General features: G+C 49.4%; 2 protein-coding genes across 4 annotated transcripts; both read left to right on the top strand.

The window, feature by feature from the left end:
- Nucleotides 1-1,258: 1,258 nt before the first annotated feature.
- On the top strand, nucleotides 1,259-24,628 carry TRNAU1AP (tRNA selenocysteine 1 associated protein 1). Of its 3 annotated transcripts, XM_084300866.1 has the most exons (17): nucleotides 1,296-1,426; nucleotides 3,697-3,773; nucleotides 3,884-3,981; nucleotides 4,766-4,865; nucleotides 7,666-7,718; nucleotides 8,965-9,096; nucleotides 12,204-12,323; nucleotides 13,732-13,894; nucleotides 14,454-14,487; nucleotides 16,212-18,010; nucleotides 19,125-19,335; nucleotides 19,570-19,638; nucleotides 21,380-21,502; nucleotides 22,600-22,665; nucleotides 23,384-23,443; nucleotides 23,819-23,924; nucleotides 24,271-24,628. In XM_084300866.1, exons 3-10 carry the CDS (start codon nucleotides 3,896-3,898, stop codon nucleotides 16,346-16,348), a joined length of 825 nt encoding a protein of 274 aa, XP_084156992.1. In that variant the 5' UTR covers nucleotides 1,296-1,426; nucleotides 3,697-3,773; nucleotides 3,884-3,895; the 3' UTR covers nucleotides 16,349-18,010; nucleotides 19,125-19,335; nucleotides 19,570-19,638; nucleotides 21,380-21,502; nucleotides 22,600-22,665; nucleotides 23,384-23,443; nucleotides 23,819-23,924; nucleotides 24,271-24,628. The 3 variants fall into 3 exon arrangements, with proteins under 3 accessions (XP_084156991.1, XP_084156993.1, XP_084156992.1); XM_084300865.1 differs by lacking the exon at nucleotides 3,697-3,773 and having other exon boundaries at nucleotides 1,259-1,426; XM_084300867.1 differs by lacking the exons at nucleotides 3,697-3,773; nucleotides 16,212-18,010; nucleotides 19,125-19,335; ... (4 more) ...; nucleotides 23,819-23,924; nucleotides 24,271-24,628 and adding an exon at nucleotides 15,805-15,876 and having other exon boundaries at nucleotides 1,259-1,426.
- LOC311218109 (ras-related protein Rab-42-like) lies at nucleotides 22,245-26,681 on the top strand (the record flags this gene model as incomplete). The annotated part of the gene is made up of 4 exons (XM_084300596.1): nucleotides 22,245-22,271; nucleotides 23,819-23,924; nucleotides 25,311-25,689; nucleotides 26,267-26,681. 4 exons carry the CDS (start codon nucleotides 22,245-22,247, stop codon nucleotides 26,679-26,681), a joined length of 927 nt encoding a protein of 308 aa, XP_084156722.1.

Genomic DNA, 26,681 nt, shown 5'->3' with positions numbered 1-26,681 from the left:
CATCTCAGAAAAAGATTGATTTTTTAATTAGGAAACTTTGAGGTTTGCTGTATTTGTCTTTACACATGAAACTCTGGAGTTTGTAATACCCATTTTCTTGCCATGGTCTACTACTGAAGGGGCTGGAAACTCACGTTCCCTTTGCAGGAAGAGCCTCTGTGCCCCCTTTGTCCTGTGCTCCTGCACTCATCCCACTCACATCATGGCCTCACCCCATCTCCTGGTCCCCTCAGCCCTCTCCTCCTCCTCCTCAGCTCCAGCCCCGGGCCCCATCTCGCCCCCTTCCACCCAGGCCTGCCCCTCACCTCAGGCGTCCTCACAGGGCTGGGACCCCAACTGGTGCCCCAAACCTGCTCCTAGCATCCCAAACCCTCCTCCTGGCACCCCGAACTCTCATCACAATGCCCCAAAACCTCCTCCTTGAGCCTCAAACCCTCAATTCAGCACCACAAAACCTCTCACTACCCCAAATCCTCCCCCTAGACCCCAAAAACCACTTCCTGGCATCCCCAACCCTACCCCTGGAGTCCCAAAACCTCCTCCTGGCACCCCAAAAACCACAGCCCACCACCCCAAACCCTCCCCCTGGTGCTCTAAAACCTCCTCCCGGTGCCCCAAAACCACCTCCTGCCACTCCAAACCACCCCGTAAAGCCCCAAACCCTCCTCCTGGAGCCTCAAACTCTCCTCAGGGTGCCCCAAAACCACCTCCTGGTATCCCCATCCTCCTCTTGGCACCCCCAAAACCTCCTTCCAGAGCCCCAACCCTGCCCCTGGAACCCCAAAACCACCTCCTGGTGTCCTCAACCCACCTCCTGGAGCCTCAAGCCCTCCTCCCGGCATCCCAAAACCACCTCCCAGTGTCCCCAAACCTCCCTCTAGAGCCCCAACCCTGTCCCTGGAGCCCCAAAACCACCTCCTGGTGTCCTCAACCCACCTCCCAGACCCTCAAACCCTACCCCTGGAGCCCCAAAACCACCTCCCGGTGTCCTCAACCCACCTCCCGGCGACCCCAACCCCTCCCCCTGGAGCCGATCCCTCCCCCAGACCCCCGATCCCTCCCCTGGTCCCCGGATCCCTCCCCCGGCCCCCCGCTCCCTCCCCGTATCCCCGCTCCCTCCCCGCTGCCTCCCTCCCTCCCCCGGTGCCGCCCGCCTCCATCTTGCGCCCCCCGCCCTCCCTCCGTCGCTCCTCCTGCCGCCAGGGGCCGCTGCCGCGGGCCGGGGCCGCCCGTGGCGGCGGGGGCGCCGCTCTCTCCGCCCGCCGGGCGCCGCGGAGGAGGCGGCGGCGGGGGCAGCGCGGCGGCGGAGCAGGGCCGCGGGCACGGCGAGCGGCGGGGCCGAGCCGGGAGGGCGAAGCCGCGGCCCCGCCGAGCCCGCCCCGGGGCCTGCGGGAGCAGCATGGCCGCCAGCCTCTGGATGGGGGACGTGAGTGTCCGGCCGGGACCCGCGCGGGGCTTTGTGCGGCGGGGGGAGAGGAGGAGGAGGAGGAGGAGGGAGCCGGGGCTGCGGGCACTGCCGGGGGCTGGGGAGCACTGACGGGCGGACAGACTGACGGACACACAGCAGTCCCGCACGCTGGCACTGACTGACACAGCCCCGCACTGACTGACTGACACTGACGGACTGACGGACACAGGCAGTCCCGCATGCTGGCACTGACAGACAGACAGACAGACTGACTGACAGACTGACTGACTGACTGACAGACAGACTGACTGACTGACACACAGACTGACTGACAGACGGACGGACATACACGCGGTCCCACATGCTCGCACTGACTGACTGACAGGCACAGTCCCGCACGCTTGCTCGCACTGACAGACAGACGGACGGACGGACACACGCAGTCCCGCACCCTCGTGCTGACGGACTGACAGACACACAGTCCCGCAAGCTCACGCTGACAGACTGACTGACTGACACACACAGAGTCCCGCACACTCGCACTGACTGACATGCACAGTGACACCCTCATGCTCCCTGACACCCACCCTGACACCCCCTGTGACACCCTCACAATGACAGCCTCACACAGGCACACACACCGACACTCACCCTGACTGACACACACAAGCTTCCAAGGCAGCCACACACACACACGCCGGCTGACACGCACACACGGAGGCACCTCACACACAGCCAGGCTCGTGGGCAGGCGCACACCCCCGCAGGGACCCTCGTGTGCCCCACAGCTGTGGGCGCAGCCACGCTCGTGACACTTGCACCAGTGTCCCTCGCGCTGGTGTCAGGTCCCTCCATGCACTCACGCTGTCGTGTTTGCGGTCTCGCAGGCGCTCACGCACTCACAAGCCTGTGGCTGACTTGCTGCTAGGCACCTGTGTGCTCACAAGCTTCAGGGGACACGCTCACAGCACCGACACACTCACAGCTCTGCACTCGTATTCATGCTACACACAAAGGGACACCTCCAGCCTCTCCACAGCATCTCCTTCAGCCACCCCTCTCACAAACTCTCTGGAACATGAACGTGCAGACCCCAGCAGCCATCACCTGTTGCCTCTACGAGTCTGCCTTTCATGGACACACACGCACCACAGGGACACCCGCACAGCCCGTCCCTACAGAGCAGGGCTACCTCCGGTGACTTGCACGTGGAAAAGCCATTGGTGTTTCACACTCGCTCCTCAGCAGGGGATCTGCCAACTTTTGCACGTGCAAGGCAGCACGGCCGCCTGTTGTCAGGTGCACACAGAGACCACACAAGTCTGCACGTTTCCTCATGCACACGAGTGTAGGAAACACCCGGTACCTGACAGGCACACAGGCATGCTGCAGGGCTGTCACCACAAGGCCATAGGTATTTGTACTCACACGGAGCTATTTGTATTTTCCCCACACCTCTTCACCTCTTCCACCCCACCCCCGTGATGCCAGAATGAACTCCATGCATGCACAATCCCTCTTTTCACTCACAAACACAGCCACCGTACCCCTGTTGCTTGTCCCACACGGTGCTGCCTGTCCCATGGGCATCACACACAATCCTCATTTCTGTTCTCTTCTTTCCCGTGCCACTTTGCGTTACACGGAGGCGTCCTTTTAGAACCCCAGAATCATTAAGGTTGGAAAAGACCTTCGAGGTCATCTGGTCCAACCCTCACCCTCCCAGCAATCTCACCCACTAAACGTGTCCCAGGACCTTCATTGTGGATTCAGTCCAACTTGCAGTGCCATTTCGTGCTTTTCAGCCACTTACACCATGCAGACACCCGCACTCACACATGGCATCATTCACACAGGACCGCAGCCACATCACGTCCCTCTTACACACCGTGCTGCTTTCCCGCGTACACCCCACAACACAATCACTGCACCCACAGACCTGCTGCGGGCTGCGACTAGAGGACTCCCAGTGCTGCCCCAGGGAGCTCCGTGGTTGCGTGAGGTTGGCACGGCTCTGCAAACCCCGACCCGAGCTCGATGGGGGCTGTGTTACCTGACACACGCCACCCGTTCGTCACAGCACCCTGGGCTGTGCCGCAGCTGTGTACTGTCAGTGCTGGCCCAACCTCCGTTTGCATAGAGAGAAGGAGCTCGCCATCTCCTTACCCCCCTGCTCCTGTGTAGTGAACGCTCAGTTTGTTGCTGTATGTCTCTGAGTGGCTTTTGTCCTTCTGTGAAAGCTCCCTGTTCTCTGAAATTCATGCTGTCTCTTGGGTTCCACTTTGCAGACTGTTGAGCCTGGTTCATGCATGCCTGCTGGTTTTGAGTGGCATCGACCCTCTTAAATGAGTCTTCTTTTTGAAGTGTAAGGGTAAAATACTTCTCAATAATGTTTTAACTGCTTAGGGTGACATTGACACATATATTCTCCTTTTTGTAGTTGCCCTGATCTAACTTATTTTTTTGCTTTTGTAGCTGGAGCCGTATATGGATGAAAACTTTGTTTCAAGAGCCTTTGCCACCATGGGAGAGCTTGTACTGAGTGTAAAAATCATTCGAAACAGGTTGACAGGGTAACTCTTTCTGCTTGTTCTCAATTCGTTCTGCCACTGCATCTCTACATTTGGATTGAACTGTTTGCCCTTTACGTGGCATCGCTGTGGTCCTGTCCGTACGAGAGTGATTTTCCCTTTCAGCTTTTCACCATTGCTGCCAACAATATGAGGGTATTGATGATAGCAATGGGGAGGAAGTTGCTGGCTCTTCGACCTCCCCATCAGTGAACCATCCTGCAGTGCTTCAGCACTCCTTCAGAATGGCCCACGTATGGCATACAGTCCATCGGGGAATTACGTGTTCTGGGCTGAATGAAGACTTCAGTGACGAGTCTGTTAATCATTGCACTAGTGCAGCTACATGATGCTAGCAGAGGTGGGAAGTCTGACTTAGAAAGAGCCACGTGAAGACCTTTTGAGTTCGTTTAGAATGGGTGACTGTACGCAGGATAACGTAGTCTTGTGTTTTTGTAAATGCTGTAATTTCGTTGATGGTTGGTTTAATTTGGGTTGGAAAAGTTATAGTCTGTGAAAGGAGGAAGCGGAATAACTGAGCAAAAGTATTTTCTGTGTCCTTATGTTGACCTGACTTACTGGTAAGTAGGGGCTATCACTTCAGTGAAGATCCAAGATTACTGTGCTAGGTTCTGCTTGGTAGCTAACGTTTATACTTTGAAAAGGAAATTGTCCCATATATCGCTGCTATAGCAAATTTCCTAGCAGTTATCTGAAAATATAGTAGTCCTCCTCAAATGTTTTAAATCTGAAATCCTTTTCTCTCCTCTCCTGTGTCTGTGTTCAGAATTCCAGCAGGCTATTGCTTTGTAGAATTTGCAGATCTAGCTACTGCAGAGAAGTGTTTACACAAAATCAATGGAAAACCGCTTCCTGGCGCTACACCGGTAAGTAAATCAAATCAGCCAGTAGAAAAGCAAATTGTGAAGAAATAGAGGTAGAAACTGTATTTTGAATAATGATTACATACAACTAGTTAGCAAAGTGGGATTGTTCTTTTCTTTACACTTAAGTTAATGAACATAAAGCTGTTATGTTCTTACTCAGATAATTATTGAAAAAAATGTTAATTTTTGTTTGAATGTCTGGATAATATCCAGGTATAGAAATGTTGTGGTGTGTTTTTCTATTTCTGAGCCTTTCTACTGTTACCAAAGTTGGACTGATGAGAAACCAGAGAAGATCAAGGAAAAAATAGGTTGAGTATACGTACCACAGTCCTTCTGTCTCCATTTGTAGTTCCATATGCATTTCCTATAGTTTGTACGTTGTGATGTATGCACAAGCTGAACTTGCAAGTTTACACTGAGTTTTGCGTAACACTGATTTGCAAGAGAAAAGCGACTTTCAAGCCTTGCATTATTCTTGGCCCTTAGCAAAGAAAAGTTATTCAAACCCATTTACGGTGGAGAAAGAGCTAGTCCATTTTATAATTGCAACACATACCACATGTCTCAGGTACCTAAAAGCTAGGTCGTTAGGAAGAAGAGGAGGAATAGTCATAGAGGCTAATTTTAGGGTGTTGGCTTGAATGTGTAGAATATTAAAATGGGATGGCTGACACAGCTGTCCGTTGTACCCACAGAATTTGGCTGCAGTAGCTGGGATGACTGGTTCATAAAGCAGCTCTAGAATCGCCTCTATGACAGGGTGATATGTTAAGGTAAATGGACGTCTGTTTCAGAGTAGTTAATGCACCGAGTTGGAAACTGAGAAGTTCAGGTGGTGTTCCTTGAACTATTTCATCAGCCTTCCTAAGAGGATGACATCCCCTGTCAAAAGGGGTAGGTAAGAGGCTTGGAGGTCCTCTCCTGTCCCGTTTAATAACCCATATATTGCAAGTCAGAGGCCCTGACTAAGGGAAGGTAATCTTCCTAGATGCCTTCCGTAGCCACCAGAGAGAGAACGAGAACAGCTCCTGTGAGAAGATGATGATTGAAGTTTGGTTTTGGAAATGCTGGCGTTTATCCAGAGTTTAATTCAAAATGTAGTGTTGTTTGGAGGGATGATTTCCATAATGCATGGAGGGAATTATGGATGTCAGACAGAGCCCCAGTGTAGGCAGCCTAAACCAGTGCCCTCAGCAGGCAGCTGTCCAGCTCGTCTCTTGCGTTTAGATACTTTTTCTCTTGTTTGCAGAGAACTAAATGTGGCTCACTCTTTTATTTATTTTTAAATCCTGAATCTGCCAAAGGACTAACAGAGAGTTGTGGTGCTCTTATTGTCTTTCTCTTACAGAATTAGTGTCCCCAGTTCCTGTGAGAGTGGAAATACTCTCAGTTTTTTCATTGATTTTAAACCCAAAGTATTGCAGTGAAGAACTAGATCCAAAGAAAAAGATCAAAGTGTTTTAGAATGGAATCTCAATTTTATGTTAAGAAACTAAGCTTGTAAATGGTCCACAGAAAGAGTTGTGTACCACTGTGCACCAGTGAATGCAAGCATGCAAGGAACATGATTATAGCCTAGAGTTAAGTCTTTGCTCTATTTCCCAAGAATTATTTACGCTATCTTTGAGGGAATGCATCGTGCAAGGCACAGGAGCACTCTAGGCTCTCCACTGTACTAAACAAACGTTCTGATCTCTAGGTTATGGACTCACAGTAGGCTTGCTTTCTTTGACCAAATTGAATTCTTTGATGCTATGCCACTGTGTAGTACAGAGGGATGTCTGCTTTGGAAGCCTGTTGGGAGATAGAAAAATGGTTTTGAAGCCCCTCATACTGACAAGGGAATCCAGCTTAGGTCTTCCACTGCCCGGGTGAGTTATGAAACCAGTATTCTTGTAAAGGAGTGCAACCCTTTGCTTCTTCCTCTGTCAGACATGTTTTGGAAGAAAATAGCAGTTACCATTGCACTCTGCAGTGAGCCTGCTTGGGTCACTGTGTGCTGAGCATCACGTAAGAGTGCCTCTGGGACTGAGACCCGCAGGATTTTGAGGTAGAAGATCTTCAGCTCCTTAGATCTTGGTCAAATTTAAATGTGAGGTGGGTTGAAACCTGACAGGATGGGGGCTATGAGATCCAGATGTGCCAGTGACACAAATCTAGGCTCCTGGGGAATGTTTGTTTTTTTAAAAAAAAAAGATTAAGTGCAAAGTTTAGGGAGGCCTCCACTATCAAACAAGAGGTAAGTCTTTCAGATGACCCCCTCCCCCTTTTTTTCCCCCCAAATAAATGAGTGCATCATCCAGAGCAGAATATGTAGGCATGCTTCTAGAATCAGGGATTAATTCCATTTTCCAGTGTGGCAGATTCTGCCCTGTCAGTATTCTTGTAATTCACAAATGTCCAACTACATGTGCTATCATTTCAGTTTAAGACCTTAAAATAAGAAGTCATTTAATATTTGCTGTTAGTACCTCAGTTTTCCTTCCTTCCGTAAAGAAATAAAAATCTGATGCTATGTAAGGTCCACCCATCTTTCACTAGCTTTATAAACTGTTGAAGTAAAGACAGCCCAAGCCTCTTGGTGCAGGTTGTTTGGTGATTTTCATTATTATAGCTGTACTGAAGTAAAACAAAAATGTTGTTCTTGCTACCTTAACTGACTGGCCTGACAGCGCCGAACATCTGTCAGTATTACATTTTTTAAAGTATACAAAGTTAGCTTCTTGTATTTTTTCCTAATTGTTTGGATTCACATGGAAACATTTGAATGTATGGATTCATTTTTGCCTTGTTTCAGGCAAAGCGATTTAAATTGAATTATGCAACGTATGGAAAACAGCCCGATAACAGGTAAACACTCAATATTCAAATATTAGTTTTGCCTGTTTAATGTCTCCTTATCAATTACCTTGCAAAGAGTATTCAAAATATGTAAACCCACAAGTTCATCACTGCTGGACAAGATGCACAGCTAGCAGATTTGGACAGGAGAGAATTCACGGGATGCATAGAACCAAATCTTGCACCATTTTGTCGAGCAGTGCCAGATAAGTAAATCCCACAATTAAAAATGTGGGTTACATTAAACCGTCTTGGGACACACTATAAATATTCGTGATGCTGCAGCACGCTGGCACCGTATAATGCCATGAATGTGTTTGGCACCTGGGCATAGATGCAGTGGTTTCGCACCACCTGGCTTAACTGGCTAGAGTACCACCGCAGTCAGCAGAGAGGGAGAGGCGCTCGGAATTGCCCTCTGGAGGAGCCCATCTTTCTCCCTTGACAGTGAAAGGTGTGTAAGGAGGTGAATGGGCTAAATTAGGCTTCTGAAGTTGGGTGGTGTGAATACCTTTCATAATGCCTGCCCAGAAACGCTTACACAGTTGAATTAATAATAACACGAGGAGATGTTCAGGCAGGTGTGTACTAGGGTGAAAACAACACAGTCCTGCAATTTCCAAGGGCAGTGTTAGTCATATCTCTGCAATTATATTTTTATTTTAGATGATTATTTATGAATCTTTAAAAAAAATAACAACTTGAGATTAGAATCAAGGCATGACAGATGGGGCAAGGAATGAGATTTACAGCTGGTAACCAATTCTTGTGGTTCTATTTGCTCTGGAAGTAGTAGTGTGTTACAGATGGATAGCACAACCTTTCTGGCCCCAGCAACTTGCTCCGTGAGCCTTTAGCAGAGAGAGGTTAACTTAGACCACCTGTCAGTTTTATGCTTTTCTTTTTTTGTGGCTCAGCTGGTTTGTCAGGAGTGTCTTTTTAAATATTAAAACTTTTTAACATCAAAGTATCTAATTTATATATTATAAGTTAAGATCAGTATGTAGGAAATAGCAGATTTATAAACAATACAATAATGTTTCCTTGCTGTGTTAGAAATTCCTATATGGTGCCCAGTTTAGTATCCTCTGAGAACTAAAAGATGGAATTACCTTTAAATACAAAGCAATATCAAGTAGATGTCCTTTAATATCACTTCTCTCTGAAGTCAAATTCGTAGGCTCAATGTTAGCTGTCGCTCAGCGCGTTGTGTGTGTGTATTTGTGCTGAAGAAGTTTTCTTTTGATTTCTTTAGTCCAGAATATTCCCTTTTCGTGGGAGATCTGACTCCTGATGTGGATGATGGCATGTTATATGAATTTTTTGTTAAAGTTTATCCATCGTGTAGAGGTGGAAAAGTTGTTTTGGACCAGGCAGGAGTATCCAAGTAAGTTATGTTTTATTCATTCTTTTCTTTCGCTTCACATGCAGCAATAGGAAAGATGTAATGCAGCAAGGGAAAAATATTAGTTATATAAGTTTAGATTTTAGTAGATCCCATACCTGCTAAAAATACAGTGTTCTTGGATTTTCACTCTGCAGTGTTTGGGTTTTGGTAGGTCACTGTGGCATATTGTCACTCTTCTGTCGTTGGGCTCCTTGTGTGTTGGCAGTATGTTACTGCACTTCTGAAAATGCTAAAAAATGTCTAAGTGATCTATAGACACTGGTTCCTGGACTTTCAGGTAGAATTTTGCTTTTGCAGCCTTTCGGCTGTTGAGTTCCATTCTTATGGAAGCTTTACAGTTTTTTGTTTCACATGGGGTAGGGCGAACAAAACTATGATTCATTGTCATGTAGTTAGTAGCTGTATTGTTCGTCTTCACTGGAAATGTCTCATCAAAAACAGATGTCAAAACCCTGGTTTTCTTAATCTTAACCAAACATTTTCTAAATAGCAGAAAATGAAACTCTTTTCTTAGAAGAGAGATCACTCAGTTGGTCCACCAGTTAGGCAGCATCCTTATTTTTCAGAACAGAACATGGCTTCAGTGACACACAGTGTTCTGATACAATGCCTCTGTGTTGTGGCCGTAGATCTCCCTCTGTCTCACGTAAGGGTTTCTCACTCTTCAATACATTGCTCTGAAGGAATGTCTGGAGGTGTCTTGTCCAACTTCCCACTCTGAGCAGGGCTGCTGCCAACACAAGATCAGGTCAGCCATGAATTGTGCAGCCTGGAAAATCTCCCAGGATGAGATAATACAACTTGCCCAGGCAGCCTGTTCCAGTGCTGCAACAGCTCTCTAGTAATGAAGTTCTCCCTGACGTCCAACCCGAACCTCTTGCAGAGCTGCTCTGTCACTCTCTGTGCTGTTACTGCCACCTCACCTGAGACCAGCTGTGCCCAGGTGCCTCCTCCAGCTCCTGTTTTGCTGTACATGGTGCAAAATAGGTGGTCGGTGACGGATGTTGGGCTATTAGGTGGCTTTGGGAACAGTTCCTAGGTGCAGACCTTAAGGAAAGGTGACCTGTGGTAGCTGGGGAAGGGACGGGGGTTTACGTATTGCTGGGAAGAGCACAGCAGGCTCCCCTGGGCTGTTGCTGCCAGGGCTTTGTTGTGACTTGTGCAGTTACTCAAAGCTGAGGCAGGTGCTGGTGTGGTGCGAGAGAGGATCTTGGGGTTTGCGGACGTGCCTGGTGAAGCCCAGGCCCTTCCAGGCTCAGGAAGGCTCCTCCCAGCACCTCCAGCACAGGCAGGAGAGGACCTTGGAGCCTGGTGCTGCAGTACTCTGCCTGTTCCTTGCTTCATGCCATGGGTGCAGGCTGGGGGTCTCCTCTTATCTGCTGGGACAGGACAGAATGTCTGCCAGGGAGGTCCTGACCTCATAGAAATGACTCATTGTTGGGGTTATTTTTGGCAGGGGATTTGTGGTTTGTTGTTTGTTTCTTTCTTTCTTTCTTTCTTTACAAAATCTGGTTTAGCCACTGATACGGAAAAAAAAAAAATCCCAAAATGTTGGAAGGATGGCTCTCTGCCTTGCTGCACCCAGCCAACAGTGCACTACATCTAACTCTCCATCCAGCTCTAGTTTGGAACTGGCAATATTCATGGCTTCACTTCAACAGTCCTGGTCCTATCTGAAAGGCTACAGGAGTCTTTGTAGCAGCTTAGAAACGAACACACTGATGTGTGTGAACACCTAAATGTCATTTACACTGGTTTAATTCACCACAGCGCTTTCACAGAGGGCAAGTTAAACTAAGATAACCAATTTTAAACAGAATGGGTACCCATGGAGAGTTTTGCTCTTGCTTAATTATCTAGTTTGTATATAGACAAGTCTGAGCTTTGATTTGGGCTTCTATATGGGGAGCATACATACACACACACACATACGTATATGTAAATATGTATTTGGACTTGTCTGTGTAGCTCGTTGCATTTTCTGGAGCACTGACTGCTCTGTAATAGCTTCCAGTGTGGCCGTACTATGAATGTTAGGTGATGCCACTTTCAGAATTATTGTGTGTGTTATTTTGCATTTCATTGTTCCCACAGAATAGATAATACGCTGTAAATTTACACCCTCGCTTACGGCTCGTTCTTTTCCCGGGGTAGACAAGCCCTTTCCCTCCCAACCTCTTTCCTTCACCTAGATGGATTCCTCTTTCCCTCCCACACCTAAGTCTTTGATCTTTCTGCTGCGTGAGGCGGCCCATCCCATCCTGGGATCCTGGCACTGCCCCTTGGATGCTGTTGCGTTGCTTCTGACTCACTACAGCATCAAATCCCACGCAAAGGACTTTTGGGGCTGGGGGCAATTGATGTCTCTTCGCTGGCTAACGTACACCCTGCTGTTAGTGCTGCAGGGGAGCATCGCTGCAGAGGTGAGGGCATGCTGGCTGCACGTTACCCTGCTCAAGTTGTGCTGTCAGCAGGTTTTAGCAACTTGATGTTAGGAGCTTGTTTTTGAGTCCACTGTTGAGAACGCTGACAGGATCGTGTGGTTGTTGGGAATGACAGAAAGCCTGTTTGAATAGCTTTGTGTTGGAAAAAGGACTTGATTAGAAAGTGCATCCTGCTCAATCCTATGGAAAGGCAAAGTTTTCTTTCCTAGTGGGGCAGTTTTAGGTATGGCGATGATGCCAATGTCTTGTCAATCCTGTGCTGACTTGCAACCGTTCAGATTATCGGTATCCTCCCAATATAGATTTGAGGCTTTGCTGCTGTCTGTTCATGCATTTCAACACTTCTCGTGTCAGCTCACTTCAAGTTCCCCAGAATCCACTGGCACAAGGTTTAGTTTACTTTTCTGAAGCTCTTGAAAGTGCTCCCGAAGCTCAGACATGTGTCAAACATTCTGCAAACAACGCAAAACAACTGGAACAGGGAATCATTTAATCTCTCCTAAAAGCCCTAGCGCAAGCGTTTTATTTGCTGTGTTTTTCAAAACCAATTTAGATTTCACTGTAAATGTTAAAAAAACAAGCAGCATGGCTTTTTTTTTTTTTTTGCTTTTGCTTGATACAAATTATTCCGTATCTCTGCAGAGGTTACGGGTTTGTGAAATTCACGGATGAACTGGAACAGAAAAGAGCGCTGACAGAGTGTCAAGGAGCCGTGGGGTTGGGCTCTAAACCTGTACGCTTGAGTGTGGCTATACCAAAAGCGTGAGTATAAGAGCAGACAGATGTCAGATTTAAGAGCAGTATCTTATGAAAACACGTGCATTTTTTAATAATTTTTGGTGATTTGGGTGCACATCCTGGATGTTTCCATCACAAAGTGAAGGAATACACACAAATATAGTAGACTAGCTGGAGTGTCAGAATGCAGAGGAATCAAAAAATTATAACGTTAGATCAAGACTAGACATTTTACACTATTTTTAATTATATACATTATTAAATGCACACACATACACACACTGTACTTAAATGTGTTTATTTTTGAAGTATATGTTCCTTTGCATTGAAATAATCTAAATCTGCTTATTGACTTCTGGATAGCAAAGCTCAATTACCTTGCTGATTCTATTACAATGTCTACTGATTTTTGGGGCAGGGATTAACTTTTTTTTCTGTGTTTGTTCAGAACCTGATACAATGAGATCCTGGTCTGACTTGGGGCTCGTAGCACTAGGGTAATACACATAATAGTAATTGCTCCCTATTTGAATAATATTTAGATTTTCAGTGACCTCAGAAGTCTTGGGGGGATAAGGAAGGGAAAAGGGAATGTACTGTGGTAAGAAGACTGATGTTTCCCTCTTCCTACTTCTCACTGATTTCATCATTAGATAAAGCTTTGCGTGTGACATTCTCATTTGCAAGCTACATTTGTCATCTCATTATTTCAAATCCTGATAATTAGGTGGGATTCCCAATTTCTTGGGACTGCTTCCTCTTTATGCCAAGGAAAGAGAATTTTAGTTAGCTGACAGGCTATTAAACAGATACATTTTAATTACTTGTAGTCCTTTTTACTTATGAGCTCTTTAAACTATTTGCATTGAAGACCATCCAATTCAGTGAGAATGGGGACAACCCGTTGTTGCTTAGGCTTTGTGACAGTGACAGAAGGGAGAGATTTTGGACCATTCTCACCAAAAGAAACCCCAGTTCTTTTGCAAGACTCTAAGTCTTTAGCTCTTCATGTAAAGTAAGACTCAGTATCTCGTTTCAGGAGGCTGCAGAGTAGTACCTCTCATTTGTCAGAAAGAAAAAGGGACCCAAGAATCTGGATCATGGCTCAGGATATTCTAAGCTGAGACCTGTAGTCCCAAACTCTTCCCTTCCCAAAGCCAGGAGGTGATACTAAATTACTCATAAAGAATGAAAGCAGTGTTTATTTTATTAATGAATATGAATACAGGAAAGGGGGTTAAGTATAAACCACTTCTTTCTTTCTGCACATTTATGCAAATGATAAAAATTACCACAATAAATAGTGAACGTATTGTAAAGAATGAAATTTGCATGCTAGAATAAACCCTCTGTACCTTAAGCTATTTCACTTCTGCTTTTTCATAGTTGCTCTGCATTATTTGTAACTTATTCCTGCTTTGTTTTTTTCAAGTAATCGTGTGAAACCAATGGAGTACAATCAGATGTACAGCTATAATTATAACCAGTATTACCAACAATATCACAACTACTACGCCCAGTGGGGCTACGACCAGAACACGGGCAGTTACAGCTACAGCTACCCCCAGTACGGCTACACGCAGAGCACAATGCAGGTAGGACAGGGCAGAGCGCTCCCTCTGCAGTGATCCATCAGCACAAAACAGCTTTCTAAACTCTAGTAGGCACGTTATCTTCAAGCTCTTCTGTTTTAATACAGCTACTTGATGAGGAAGCAGAACTGTTCAGCAGACCCTGGCCTGCACTGTTGTCATGTGTAGGGGTTGTTGCTAGGACTGGGTGGGTAAAAAGGTCTGTGGGGTATAAGGGGGCTCTAAATACAGTTGTCATGGTAGAAGGTTTTCCTTTATATGGGCAATTGGACAGCCAGTGCTGAGACTGACTACTGGGATCCTTCATAGGCCTTGGTTTAGAGGATAAAACAGATGAAGACAGCCACCCACTGCACCACAGGAATTTCAAGAACTGCTGCCTCTGTTAGAAGCTCAGTGTGTGATCTCCCCCGGGAGTGGATCGGAGGGCTTGTGCGTGAAGAACTGTGTTGTAATCAGTCAGTTATAAAAGTCAGCGTATGACAGTAGTAATCAACAGGTGATGTTTGTTTGAAATAAAAATAGTATCTGCTGTCCTAAGGGCTTTTTTTTGTCTTTGCAGTCATATGAAGAAGTTGGCGAGGATGCATTGGAAGGTATGTTTCTTCAGTTCTTTATTGAAGTTGTGTATTTCCTTCGCACTGGTTGCAGATGGAGAGTCTTTCTCAAATTGGCCCCTAAATTCAATGTATAATATACCTTTGTCTTTGAGTAAATTTGAGGTTTGAGAAAATTTTCTGGTCCCTGTCACCTGGCTTGAAACCTTATTTTACAGTTGCTGTTCTTAGTCTAGACCTTGTCAGGGCTGAAACAAATTGACTTCACTGGCATTGAGACCAGTTGTGGTGTAATGTTCACATCTCCTTTGCCCTGAAAATACAGATATTGGTCTTCTACAATATACAAGATTATATTGTATATAGATTCTTGTTATTTAGAGTCCAGGCTACTTAAACCGTGCTTATTGTTTTAAAAACAAATAATATCAGTTAGCATACTGGTAAAATATTTGTTTTAGCAGTCATTAGTTGAAATGAACCACTAAAATATATTGTGGTATTAAATATACATGTACATATGAGCTGTTTTCATTTATTCACTCAAGAAATACTTATTTTGTACTAGTAATTCCAAATTTCTGTCTTGAATGGAGTATGCACGATGTAGTGTATCTTACTGTTCTCTTAAAAACAAAAGAAAATGAAAAACAGTGGAAGTAGAAAGCAGCTAGACCCTGTATATGATCTGTGGCTATAAGTAATGGTGTCAATGAGAAAGCCCTCGCTGGCTTTTAAAGGCATTACACGAGAGCTTTCCTTTCTGCTGAAACTAATACGCCAGTGCGTAATTAGAATATCTCTGGGGTGTCTTTGGCTCGTTGATTAAATTTCCTATGTACTAATATGTTGAAATTTGTAGGAAGCTGAAATAATGTTTTGCCAGTGCATCGCTCTTTTCTTAATTGTGTTTCCCTGTGATGTGTTGCAACATGATATAGCTAAACCCAAACATGTTTACAAGCATTTTATTCCAGATGTGCTTTGTAGTTTTTCCATTCACTTAGCTAGTTTCTTTGCACTCTGGTACTTGCGTACTGACCTAAGTGATTGGAACAGTTTGATAACTGAGCCTTTAGATTGGGGGTGGGGGTAGGTGAGCTTTAAATCCTACAGGGGGGTTGGGTAATGCAATGAGTCAATTTTTGCAAAATGTTAAGTACACGTTGGCAGCAGCAGAATGGTACCCACTGGGTCGCTCTCCTGCCCCGAAATGCTTTACAGACATTTCTTCCAGCTGTAAAACAGGGGACGTGTTCATGGCTTAATTCACTGGCACTTCTGTGGTTACTAACTGTGAAATGCTTTGAGATGTTCGAGGCTTTGGCAGACGAGCTCTGGTGACTCTTGTTGCAGCAGCGTAGGACGCTCCCGTCCCCAGCCATCCACTCTGACCCCGTAGCGGAGGGAGCAGACCGGAACGTGTGCCTGCGCCTCCGCTGCTCCCCTTTGCAGTCCGGTGCCTTCTTGGGCAGTTTAAGTGGCTACACCGGGCTGCGAGGTGCAGGTATGCGTTCTCTCTGTTGACTCTGCTAGGGGGGCAATCACCACTGGCAAGAGGGACATACCTGCACCCTGTTAGCTCTTATCCCATTGCACAAAGGTTTACCAGGGCTGTTCTAGTCAGGCTCATGACTGGGCGAGTGATGGGAATGTTTTGGGACTCCCTCCACATTTTTCTCATAAAACTACCATATTTATGGGGTGGGTTTTTTTCTAACGCATTTAGCATGTGACCTGTTTGTCTGTCTTTCTTCCTTCAGACCCGACGCCTCAGTTGGACGTCCACGAAGCAAATAAACAGTTTATGGAACAGAGCGAAGAGCTCTACGATGCCTTGATGGACTGTCATTGGCAGCCTTTGGACACTGTCTCGTCAGAGATTCCAGCCATGTTATAGCCTCGTTGCTGAGGCACTGACTGTGTGACAAACCCGCCAGTGCGCTCCGGACTGTTACGCTGCACCTGGATCCTGCGGTAGTGAGGGGTGGCCCTTTGTGCACCCAGGTCTGTTACTCAAAGTACAGGAGGCCTGTGGCGTTGCCTGTACGACATGAGTGTCGTAGGAGCATCATGGTAACTTTGATTCGTGGTGGAAGTTAGAACTGCAGCAGTTTTATTCCTTTTGTCTTGAAGTGAACTCTTAATACTTGTAATTTATAAACTTTCAACCAGATGGCACAGGGGAAAGACTCCACTCCAACGTACAATAAAAAAGTTGGTCTTTTAAGTAAAATTACACTCTGCATTTTGGTTCCTGCCCCCCTTTCTGTTTGGATGCCCATTTAACTGTCTTTAGTCACTTGATCCAACTCCCATAAATGTGTTTATTTTTCAAAGAGTCACTGTCAGATACCGCTAAAATGTCTCAGAAGCTTTCTAGTGACTGGGTAAGGTTGCTGTAAACTGAGTATGGGAAAGAACTGTGTCGATGAAAGTTTGTGTTCTGCTTAATCTAAGCTGTGATCTTGAGCTAGCGAGCTTATAGCGTGGTGTTCTGAAGCAATCTGCCTGAAGAGCATTTTGGAAAGCAAAGACAGGAAGGAGTTTTATAACTCTACTACAGACCGATGCCTTCCACCAGGTGGTCTCTAGCGTGTTTGGCTTGCCTCTCCACCCATCTGTGAGGAAATAATTCCTCAGCAGTCGAGCAGTTTAGAACACTTTTCCCAACAACCTTGTTTAAATGTTACTCTGTGTATCATGCCTTTCTCATTGTGGACAGGCCTTGATGGTCTCGTGATGATGTTACGGTTTCACAGCGTCTTCCACTGTCTTGTCAGAGTGTATATGGTGAAACTGAAGATCTTGCAGCAAAAACGGGTCAGAGCAATCTATATTTTGTGCAACAAATTGTTGCTAACTTGGAAAGCATTTTTCTACTGGATGTTGTATAAGCTGGATGGACGAGCAATATATTTAAGCTAATATTATGTTGCGTTAGAGGTGACAGCGAAAATGATAGCACTTATGTATGTGTTATAAGCCCTTTTCAGGCTTTTGTGCCTTAAACTCTTTGAGAAACAGGAACAGATAAACTACCTGTAATAAATGTCTATCCGAGAAATAGTTTGGTAACTGGAATTGCTACTGCAAAGCACTAAGTTGCCTCCCTCCCCATGTTGATGCAGAGATTTGCCACAAAATTTAAATACTTTCATAAAACCTACTTCTACTACGCCTTTGTTTGTGTCCATAATTATGATATATTTGTCAGTCTGTGGTCTTTTTATCAACTGCAATGGTAAACGTACCGTGGATATGAGGCTGGTGGTAACGTACTCTGGATTAAGCAAATTTCTGAACAAGTGCTAAGAGTGCCAAGTGCTGGACCCCTGCGCTCTCACCCGCTGTGAAATTTTTCCTCCTGCTATGTTTTTGACTGCTGTGGGCTGCAGACAGTGTCCTAACCTTGAGTTACTCTGAATTTAAGGAAATGAATGTGTTTGAAAGGCAGCAGAGAGGTGGAAGAGAGCAGAGCGCTTTTTTCTTCGGATGGAGCTGCTCGGCGGTGCTGAGCACTGAACAAAACGATGCCCCTCAATAGAGTGGTGTTCTGGAGGTGATGTAAAGGAGGTTTTTGTGTTCTGCAGTGACACGCTTTCTAGATCGTTCTGTTACTGTGCTACAGGAGTGCTACTCTGTGTGCCCTTCGTTCCCTTTTTGACCTGCTGTTCTCTATCGCCCCCCAAACTTTCGCTTTTATAAAGCAGCCCTCCTCACTCGCTGCAGGAGGTGACCTGAAGCCACGATTACTTTTTGTGTTGCTGTTCTGTGGCTGGCCAGCATTGCTGTCCTGTTTAATACTCCCTAATGGATGGGTAAGCCACATCCATCTAAGCTCCGTGAGCTACGCTGCTGCCTGACAGCTGTCACAGAGCCGATAATTGCAGGAGATGGAGGACGAAGGGAAGCAGCACTGTGTAAAGGACAGTGGGACAGGTTATCACAGAGTAGCACCCCTCACAGACAGTGACCCTGGGGCAAAATCATTTTGCTGTCTTCTGGTTTTGTCACAGAAAGTTGGTAGTGGTCTGATCCATCATTAGTGGCATCCCAAGCTTCCAGGATAGCTCCAACATACAGACCCTCAGGCCCCTATGGGGAGAACAATTTGGGAATACAGAGGCCAACAGAGATTACCCACTGAGGCCTCTTTAAGGGTGCTACAGGGCTTAAAACAGCTCGTGCATTTCTTTTTAGGAAGGAGGTTGATGGGAGTGTTTGGGCCACGCTCCCTTAATGCGTGAGGCCGATCCCTCTCTGCTGGCTGAGGAAGGGAGAGGCAGCCCCCAGCAACAGGGAAGGGGGGCAGGAAAAGCCCAGGGCATTAGGAGAGGAAAACAAATTCTTACAGCTGTCTATCAAAGCTGGGAATTACCCTGGAGAGACAGGGGTAAAATCGAACTGCTTCCCCACCCAGGGAATTGGGGTGAGTGAGACGGGAGGCAGCTTCCTCTCCCTGCTGTGTTACGGATGGGAGAGGTGCAGCACCAGGCTGGTGAGATGAGAAAGCATCCTCCCTCGCGTTACTTTGTAGGTGTGGGGTTTAAATCATCCCTGCCAGCCTTTTGGGGTTGTTTGTGAATCTCTGCCAATGTTCTGTTGAGCTGGTAATCTCTCTGCACTTTTTTTTTTTTCGTGTATCACTTACCCATCTTAACGTTCACTTTCAGCTCCTGGCCACTGTTGCAGCACCTGGAGCACAGAGGAGACTTTTATGTGGAGCGGCAAAACAGCCAGTCACCTGGATGTGCAGGGTTTGTTTTGGAATCCAAGTCAAACAGAGTGTGGGATTTCATTTCTTGTGGATGGCTACAGGAAAAGCCCTGACTAATTACCATCTGGTATAATGCAGGATGAAAGATGAGGACTCCATGTAGTAAGGTAAATTCTGCATTTTATCTTTATGTGCTAAAGGCAAGAAATCCGAGGCAGGTGATAGCACAGCTCACTGAGATTATGTAATTCTTGTAAATTGCATCAAAATCTGTGATTTAGATTCCGAAGCATTCTGCCTTTCAGCGTGCAGCATTTACTCACAGAAATTACTTAAACATCCTTATGGCATTACGTGGCTGAGCTGTGATGATCCAGTGTAGATTATTCTTTAAATTGCAGGGGCTCTTGGATGACAATTTGAGTCATGGAGACTGGAAAAAGTTCAGCCAACCGTGGAGCTGCAGCGAGGTGGGTGTTCCTCCTGTCGGGCATCGAGTGGCGATTGCCAAACCATAAGCTGCCAGGCTTGCAGGGTATCCTGTTGTCATTACTGTGTGGTTAATTAAAAGCCAGCACCGGGGACAGCCTGGGGGAAATTCTGACCGGCTTCCAGTGGTGTGAAGGCGAGGGGCGTGAAACCTCTTGGTTACCAAGTGTGTGCAAGATACAGGGTCTGAGCAGGCACCTGCAGTGATGTTTCCTCTGTGCCTGCCTAAAGAAAATCCCTGTTATTTGGGCCAGTTTCAGGAGACAGGTTCATGTCGCACACGCTGCCAAGAGGTGCTGAGCGCCCTTCAGATCCTTCAAAATCCCTTTTGAGAAAGGGAGATGTTGTACTCTGGTCTTTAAGTGCTGTTGGTTTCCTCATTACTGCCTTGCTAATCCCCAGCTTCTGCTAAATGAGATCAGAGAGGAATTTTTACCTTCCAGACTAGCAATCTCCCAGTGCCGCTTGTAAACCGTACTGGATACTCCAGTTTCTGGATTTAACTTGGGATTTACTTAGACAAGAAATTAATTTTATGACAGGATGGGCTGCACGTTTTAAATGCAATAGCTACATTTGAACGCTGATAAAACTAGCTCAGAAAAAAGGGCACTGACAATGCTTTCTTTACCTTTTTGGTTGTTCAGGACAACTCTTCAGTAGGTATCTCCTTTTTTTTCATCAAGTTTTATTGCTCTTTTCTTTCTTAGCAGTCATTTCCCAGCCCAGATGGTTTTAACAGGTGCAGTAAGTGTTGCAAGGTGGGCTTTGAGCGTACTGCTTGGTACGTGCTCCATTTCTCTCAGCCAATTTCATGCTTCTTCTGCAGATAAAGCTGTTAAAATGCTGCAGATTGAGAGCTGTTGCATGGCCAGGGCTTGTCTTGTCCCTCAGTGCCCAGGACCAGCAAGCCAAGTGCACCAGTACTGGGTGCCTGCTTTTTTATAGAGAGCTTCCCTGCGGCTTACTCTGCTCCCACGTGTCCAGTGAAGGAGCTGCAGCCTCTTCCAGCATCTGCTCTCCCCCTGCAGGTTGATGTAAGGCTCCAAACCACAAGTGGAGGTTCCATCAGGGCCTTGTGACCGTACAGTCGAGCACTGCAGCAGGATTTTCACTGCTCTGCTTTGTTCCTCCATCGGTCTTCATGCTCAGACTGTGATGAGCTAAGGTCTACTGAGCAGTGTCTGGATTTCATATTGATCTTTGGGGATTTTCCCCACTTACTTCCTGAACACCTGATGTTTACCAATGTTGTCTTTTTCTTTCTTTTTCTTCTTTTTTTTTTTTTTTTTTTTCCTACAATGAACTCCCAATTTGTCTCAGGATTTGAGCGGGAAGTTTCTAGCTTCAGTTTTCGTGAGCTGTTGTCCCAGGAAGAATTTGGGTCCCCAGGGAATGCCTTGTGACTTAGCAGAACAGCTGCAGGGGCTGTGGAGTCTGGGGCCACCTGCTTGTGACCTGTCCCAGCAGCTTTGACAAGAACTGTTTTTAGAAGAGCTTGCTCATGGAAGGTTTGGGGCTCATTTCCAGACCTCTGCTTTAAATGGGTGACAGGCTTATTTTGCCAGTAATCTGGCATGTCTGTGGTGAGGGGTTACTGGTTTGAAAGGGTGATGTGAATTTCTGATCTGTGGATTTTGCTCAGAACAGGTTAAAACCTAAGTATTGTTCTCTGTCTTCTTTTTTTTTTTTTTTTTTTTTTTTTTTTTGCCCTTTCTCTAGGGCTCAGGGGCAGGACAGAAAGCTTTTGCTCTAAGATCCAGCTTTTCGACCAGATTCTTCATGGTGGCCGTGCCTTCAGCATCCGTACCAGCAGAAACTTCATCAGTCCCTTCCAATCAGCGGGTAGGTGCTCTCCTTTTAAACCCTTTCCACTAATTACAGATCGGGAGCCAGGAATGTGACAGAGGGATTGCCTTGGCAGATAGATAGGCTCTGGCTTCCAAGAACCTTTTCTTCCATTCCCTGAGGGTGGGGTGTGCCCCTTGGCCTTCCAGAAACATGGAGCAGGAGAACTGCAGCGGCTGCTGCACCTTGCAACGAGCAGCCCCTGGCACACGCCTCAGGGGCGGAGGAGAGAGAAATTTGTGTGTCAGTGCCAGGGAGCTTGGGGGGTCGTGCAGGAGGCGGGTGGCACAGCACGGCTTGCCCCCTGTGCAAGTTCAGGGCTTGGAAACGCAGGTCCTGCAGCGCTGGGGTGAGGTTTCCCCCTCCCACCCCGGCTGCTGGCGGTTTGGGGCACGTTGGGTTGGGGGAGCAGCAGGGCCTGGCATGGCGGCGGGTGAGGGGGGGGGTCCCCGGACTACAACTCCCAGCAGGCGCAGCGGCAGCGCAGCGCCCTGCCGCAGCAGCCAATCAGCGCCCGCGCTCTCTCCCTATAAAAGACCGGCGGCCGCCCGCCCTCGGCCTTTCCCTGTGATGGCGGCGGAGGCTGAGGGCTGCGGCCTGGGCGCCATCCGCCGCCATCCGCCCGCTCCCGGCGCTTTTCCTCCGTCCTGCCCCGCCGCATCGCTGCCTCGGGGGCTCGGCTACCGGGCGGCGGCGGCTGGGGACGCTCTGATGGCGGGCGGCGCGGATGCAGGGTGACATGGCCGCCGGCCTGCCCCTGGATGAGGTAAAAACCAGGCCCGGAGGGGAGGGGGGAGGAAGACTGGAGCCTGCCCGGCCCTATCGAAGCTGCCTCTGCCTCGGTGCCGTGGCAGATGCAGTCAAAAAGGAGCCCAGAGCCACCCGTTTTCCTCGACGGTCGCCGAGCAGTTGGAGCTTCCGTAGCTGCCCGGCAACATGAGGGGAAAATACACGGCCTGAAGGGGAAATACACGGCCTGAGGGGGAGCGCGGGGCCCGGAGGGGCTCCCCAGGGGCCTTGCTGCGAGGGGAATGGGAGGTGGGGGTGTTGCTGCTGTTCTGCTGCTTTAAAATGTTTATTTTTTTCTCCATAAGAATCTACCTGGAGTTCAAGATTGCTGTGGTCTGCAGCGTGGGAGGTGGCCCCGCAGCACCAGGCAGGTGAGTGGCGTGATCCAGGCCCTGCAGGCTGCCCCCACTGCTGGCAGCGGGGCTCACTGCCCTCGCTGCCTCCCGTCCTCAGGGCAGCAGCACTGCCCAGCCCTCTGCTCGCAGATATTTCTGAAGGTGGTTCCTGTTCCAGGTGCTACAGGTCCCCTGCAGGAGGATCCTTGAATCCCTTGCAGGGCTTGTTCCTTTGATGAGGCCCTGCGGGGGAGGATTTCCCTCTGGTGGGCTTGTTAAAATATTCCCTGCAGTCGTTAAGATCTGTGAACTCCCCTTATTTCCTGCTCTTACCAAAATCATGTATAGTAGGGGCAGAAGGAGGATTTCTCCAGCGTCCCTTGGCCCTAGTGGCAGAGCTGAGGATCGAATTTGATCCAAAGCCAGTAGATGACTTTGCTTTTGATGCGTTTGTTGCTTCTTTCTCCAACTGTGTCAGGTTTTGCCAAAACAGGTTGGTTTTTACCTCCTGTGCATGTTAAACCAAGAGTTGTGGCTCTGAAATAGCTGCAGGTCTCCAACGACATGCGAGAGCAAGGGGAAGGTCTTTGACTGCTGGGCCTCTTCTGCCTGTTGCTGTCACTCGCCCTTCCTATACATTTTCAGATATTTTTGAGGGGGCTTCTCCCTCACAGGGGCTTGGGTTCGTGGGCTGGCTGTGTCAGCGGCGTGTACTCACGAAGCAGTTGTGATGTGTTGTTGTGATGTGTTTCAGGGCTCCTCGATGTTCCCGAGCTCGCCCAGCTGATGCCCTGCCTGCCGGGATGGACACGAGGTGAGAGCGTGCGCCCTCGTCAGAGCTCGGCAGCCTGTCCCTCCAGATCCCTTTCCCATCAGATCTGGATACCGGTCTTGTGGTCAAAAAAGGAGGAAAAGGAAAATTCAAACTGGTCTTGGCCTTTTTGCTGGTCCAGCCCAGCTCTGAGAGGGGCCAGTTTGATGACAGTGTCAGCGTGTTCCCCTGGCAGGGGCTGGGGTGGGAGTGGGAGTCAGGAGAACGGGGAAATGCGTCTGGCGTAGAGGCCAGAGATGCAATCAGGGTTCCTGGGCTGGTTTCACTGGGGCTGGATTTGAATTGAAGCATTAATTCTCTGCGCCCAGCAGCCCACCAGCTTCAGGTGCCCACCAGTGGCTCCGTTGTCTCTTTCAGGAATTATTCCCTCAGTGGAAGAGGCTGAGAGCTTGTGAGCCCCTCTCCGTGAAGGGAATCAGTTTGGTGAAAGCCGAAATCATGAAGAAAGTGGGAAGTGGATTGGGTGAGTGGCTTCGTGAGCGATCAGATGTTTGGTGGTTTTGAGGGGGATCTCAGCAGTGCTTGCTGGGGGCAGCTCGGCCTGTGCTGGAGGTGGCAGCCTGCTGGGGCTCTGCAGGTGGGAATGATCAAATTAATTAGTGCAGCCCGTAATTGGGTGGCCCGATATCTTCAGGGCAGAGTCCCTGTGGGATGAGCTCGGCCTGGTCAGTGATGATGCCTTTGTTGGGAGACTGCTGGATGAGTCCTGCGGATATGGGGCTGAGGCCAGGCTCCAGCAGGAGCTGACCCCCTGTGCGCAGTGTCAGGCTGAGCTTCTTTCTGACTGGGCTTTTTTCTTCCCTCCCCAGTTTTTTTTGGAGCCGAGTGAGGTTTCGGTGTCTCAGACTTCAGCATCCTGCTCCCGAAGCAGCTGCAATTGTGTGTGATGGGATCCCAGCTCTTCAGTGAGCCGTGAGCTCCCCCAGCTGGGGCAGCTGCTGCTCTGCACCCAGCGCTGAGCACCGCAGGCAGTGGGAACCTTGCAGGTTCTGGTGCTGCTGAAGTTGCCGTTTGTGTGCTCGCTGTGGAAGAATGATCCCTTCCAGGGAGTTTTCGCAGAAAAAGAGCTTTGGGGGGAGGATTGGGAATATTTGAAATACTTAAAATAAGTGAATAGTTGAGACTGTGTGGAATACTGGGGTTAAATAAAGGCAGTCACCCAAAGTTCCTGCCGTGTCTGTGTTTGTGTCTGGGGTTTGTGACGCCTGCTGAGTGTCCTGAGCCCGGTGTGGTGCAGGGGAGCACAGCTCGGGGCTCCTCAGAACACCTCTGGGTGCAGAAGGTGAAGGCCCAGGGGAGCTGGGGCAGCAGCCCAGTGGTGCTTCCCTTTCCTTTCCCCCAGCTGCTGGGGTGCCAGAGGGGAGGGAGCTGCCTGTTTTAAGACAGAGGTGCCACTGAAAGGCGGTGCTGAAGCTGTGCCCACAGTTGGGTGCTTTGTGGAGAGCAATTTGGGGATGAAAAGAGCTGTTCCTGTCTGTAAGCTGCCACCAGCGGGAGGACAGCAGTGACCTGGTGGGGGGAGTGGCATGGGAGTGACCCGAGCTGGTGGGGGGGAGTGCTGGGGGTGCAAGAGAGTCTCCAACCCCTCCTCCCATCCCTGGGGCACTGCCCCAGCTCCTGCCCGCAGCCTCCTCCACCTCTGGGCTGTTCTCTGTGCTCAGTGGCAGGTGACAAGGACAGAAGGTGACAAGGACAGCTGCAAGGAGCAAACAACCAAACACCCCCCGGGCTGTGCCCCTGGGGCTGCTCACAGCGTGGCAGCCTCTCCCTCCTCCTCCTCCTCCTCCTCCTCTGCTTTGTTTGTCCGGGGGTGGGTGTGAGGACAGGACGGCTCCGTCCCTGTCCCCAGGGACAACACTGTGGGGTGGGGACAAGGGTGGAGACCTGGCCCCGGTCCCACCAGCACAGCAAAGCCCCTGGGGCCGGGATCCATCCAGCCCCATGGATCCCTTCTCCCCCAGCCCAGCTGCCGGCATAGGGACAGCGCTGGGTGCCCCCCCGGACCCCCATGTCCCCGACGCAGGGGGCCACTACCAGTTCCGTGTCATCGTGCTGGGGGACGCGGCCGTGGGGAAGTCGTCGCTGCTGCGCTGCTACGCCGAGGGGCCGGGGGGGGCCGTGCCCTGCCCCACTGTTGGCGTGGATTTCTACAGCCGCACCGTCCCGCTGCCACCCGCCGGCAGGGCCAAGCTGCAGCTGTGGGACACGGCCGGCCAGGAGAGATTCAGGTGAGGTGGGGACGGGGACGGGGACCCGGCTGGCTCGCCCCCACCCTGGGAAGCTGGGGCACCCCGGTGCGATCAGACAAATCCCCCAAAAACGTACCTGGGGATGGATCCTGGGACCTCCCTGCCCCAGCAGCCCCTTCCGAGAGGGACGTCCCTGTCCCAGTGCCTGGGGTCTGCGGTGTTTTGCTTCGGGTTTCGCTCGAGGAGGCTGCAGCGGGAGCAAAGTCCCCGTTGGGAAAGGCCCGGGGTGGACGGGGATGGGCAGCGAGGGCTCTCCGTGACGGGGACGCTTTTTGGGGCCATGGCAGCTCCTTGCTGAGCTGGCAGCAAAGCCACTGCTGGGCTCGGGGGAGAGCCAAGGGGACTGGGCTTGGGGTTAGGCGATCACCTCCCTGATTGCATCAGCCTGGGATGGCCAAGGAGGCTCAAACGGGCTGCGAAAGGGCTGGGTTCATCAGGGTCCTGCTCCACCCCATCCCCGGGAGCCTTTCGGGGCGCTGGGGGATATCCCCCCGGCCCCATTCATCCCGGAGCAGGCACAGGGGGTGCTGAGCACCCACATCCCCGCCGTGCCCAGGTCCATCACCAGGTCCTTCTACCGGAGCGCCGCGGGCGTGCTGCTGGTCTTCGACCTCACCAACCGGGCGTCCTTCGAGCGCGTCCCCGAGTGGTACCGCGAGGCCGCCGGCGACCGCGCCGCCGCCTTCGTCCTGGTGGGCCAGAAAAGCGACCTGGTGGCCGAGCGAGCCGTGTCGGCCGAGGAGGCCACGCACCTGGCAGCCTCCCTGGGCATGGCCTTCGTGGAGACCTCGGCCCGCAGCAACCGCAACGTGGAGCTGGCCTTCGAGACGCTGGCCGGGGGCATCCTGCGGGCGCTGGGCTGCGGGGCCCTCGCCCCACCCCATGACTGCGGCGCCGTCAGGCTCATCCCCAGCCCCAGCCGCCCCCGGCCCCTGGCACGGGGCGAGCCCCAGGGGCGCTGCTGGTGCTGA

The sequence above is a fragment of the Netta rufina genome (genome assembly GCF_964035555.1).
Source record: "Netta rufina genome assembly, chromosome: 23".
Lineage (NCBI taxonomy): Eukaryota > Metazoa > Chordata > Aves > Anseriformes > Anatidae > Netta > Netta rufina.
Note: the sequence above shows the minus strand (reverse complement) of the source record. Positions and strands in the feature narration are given on the sequence as shown.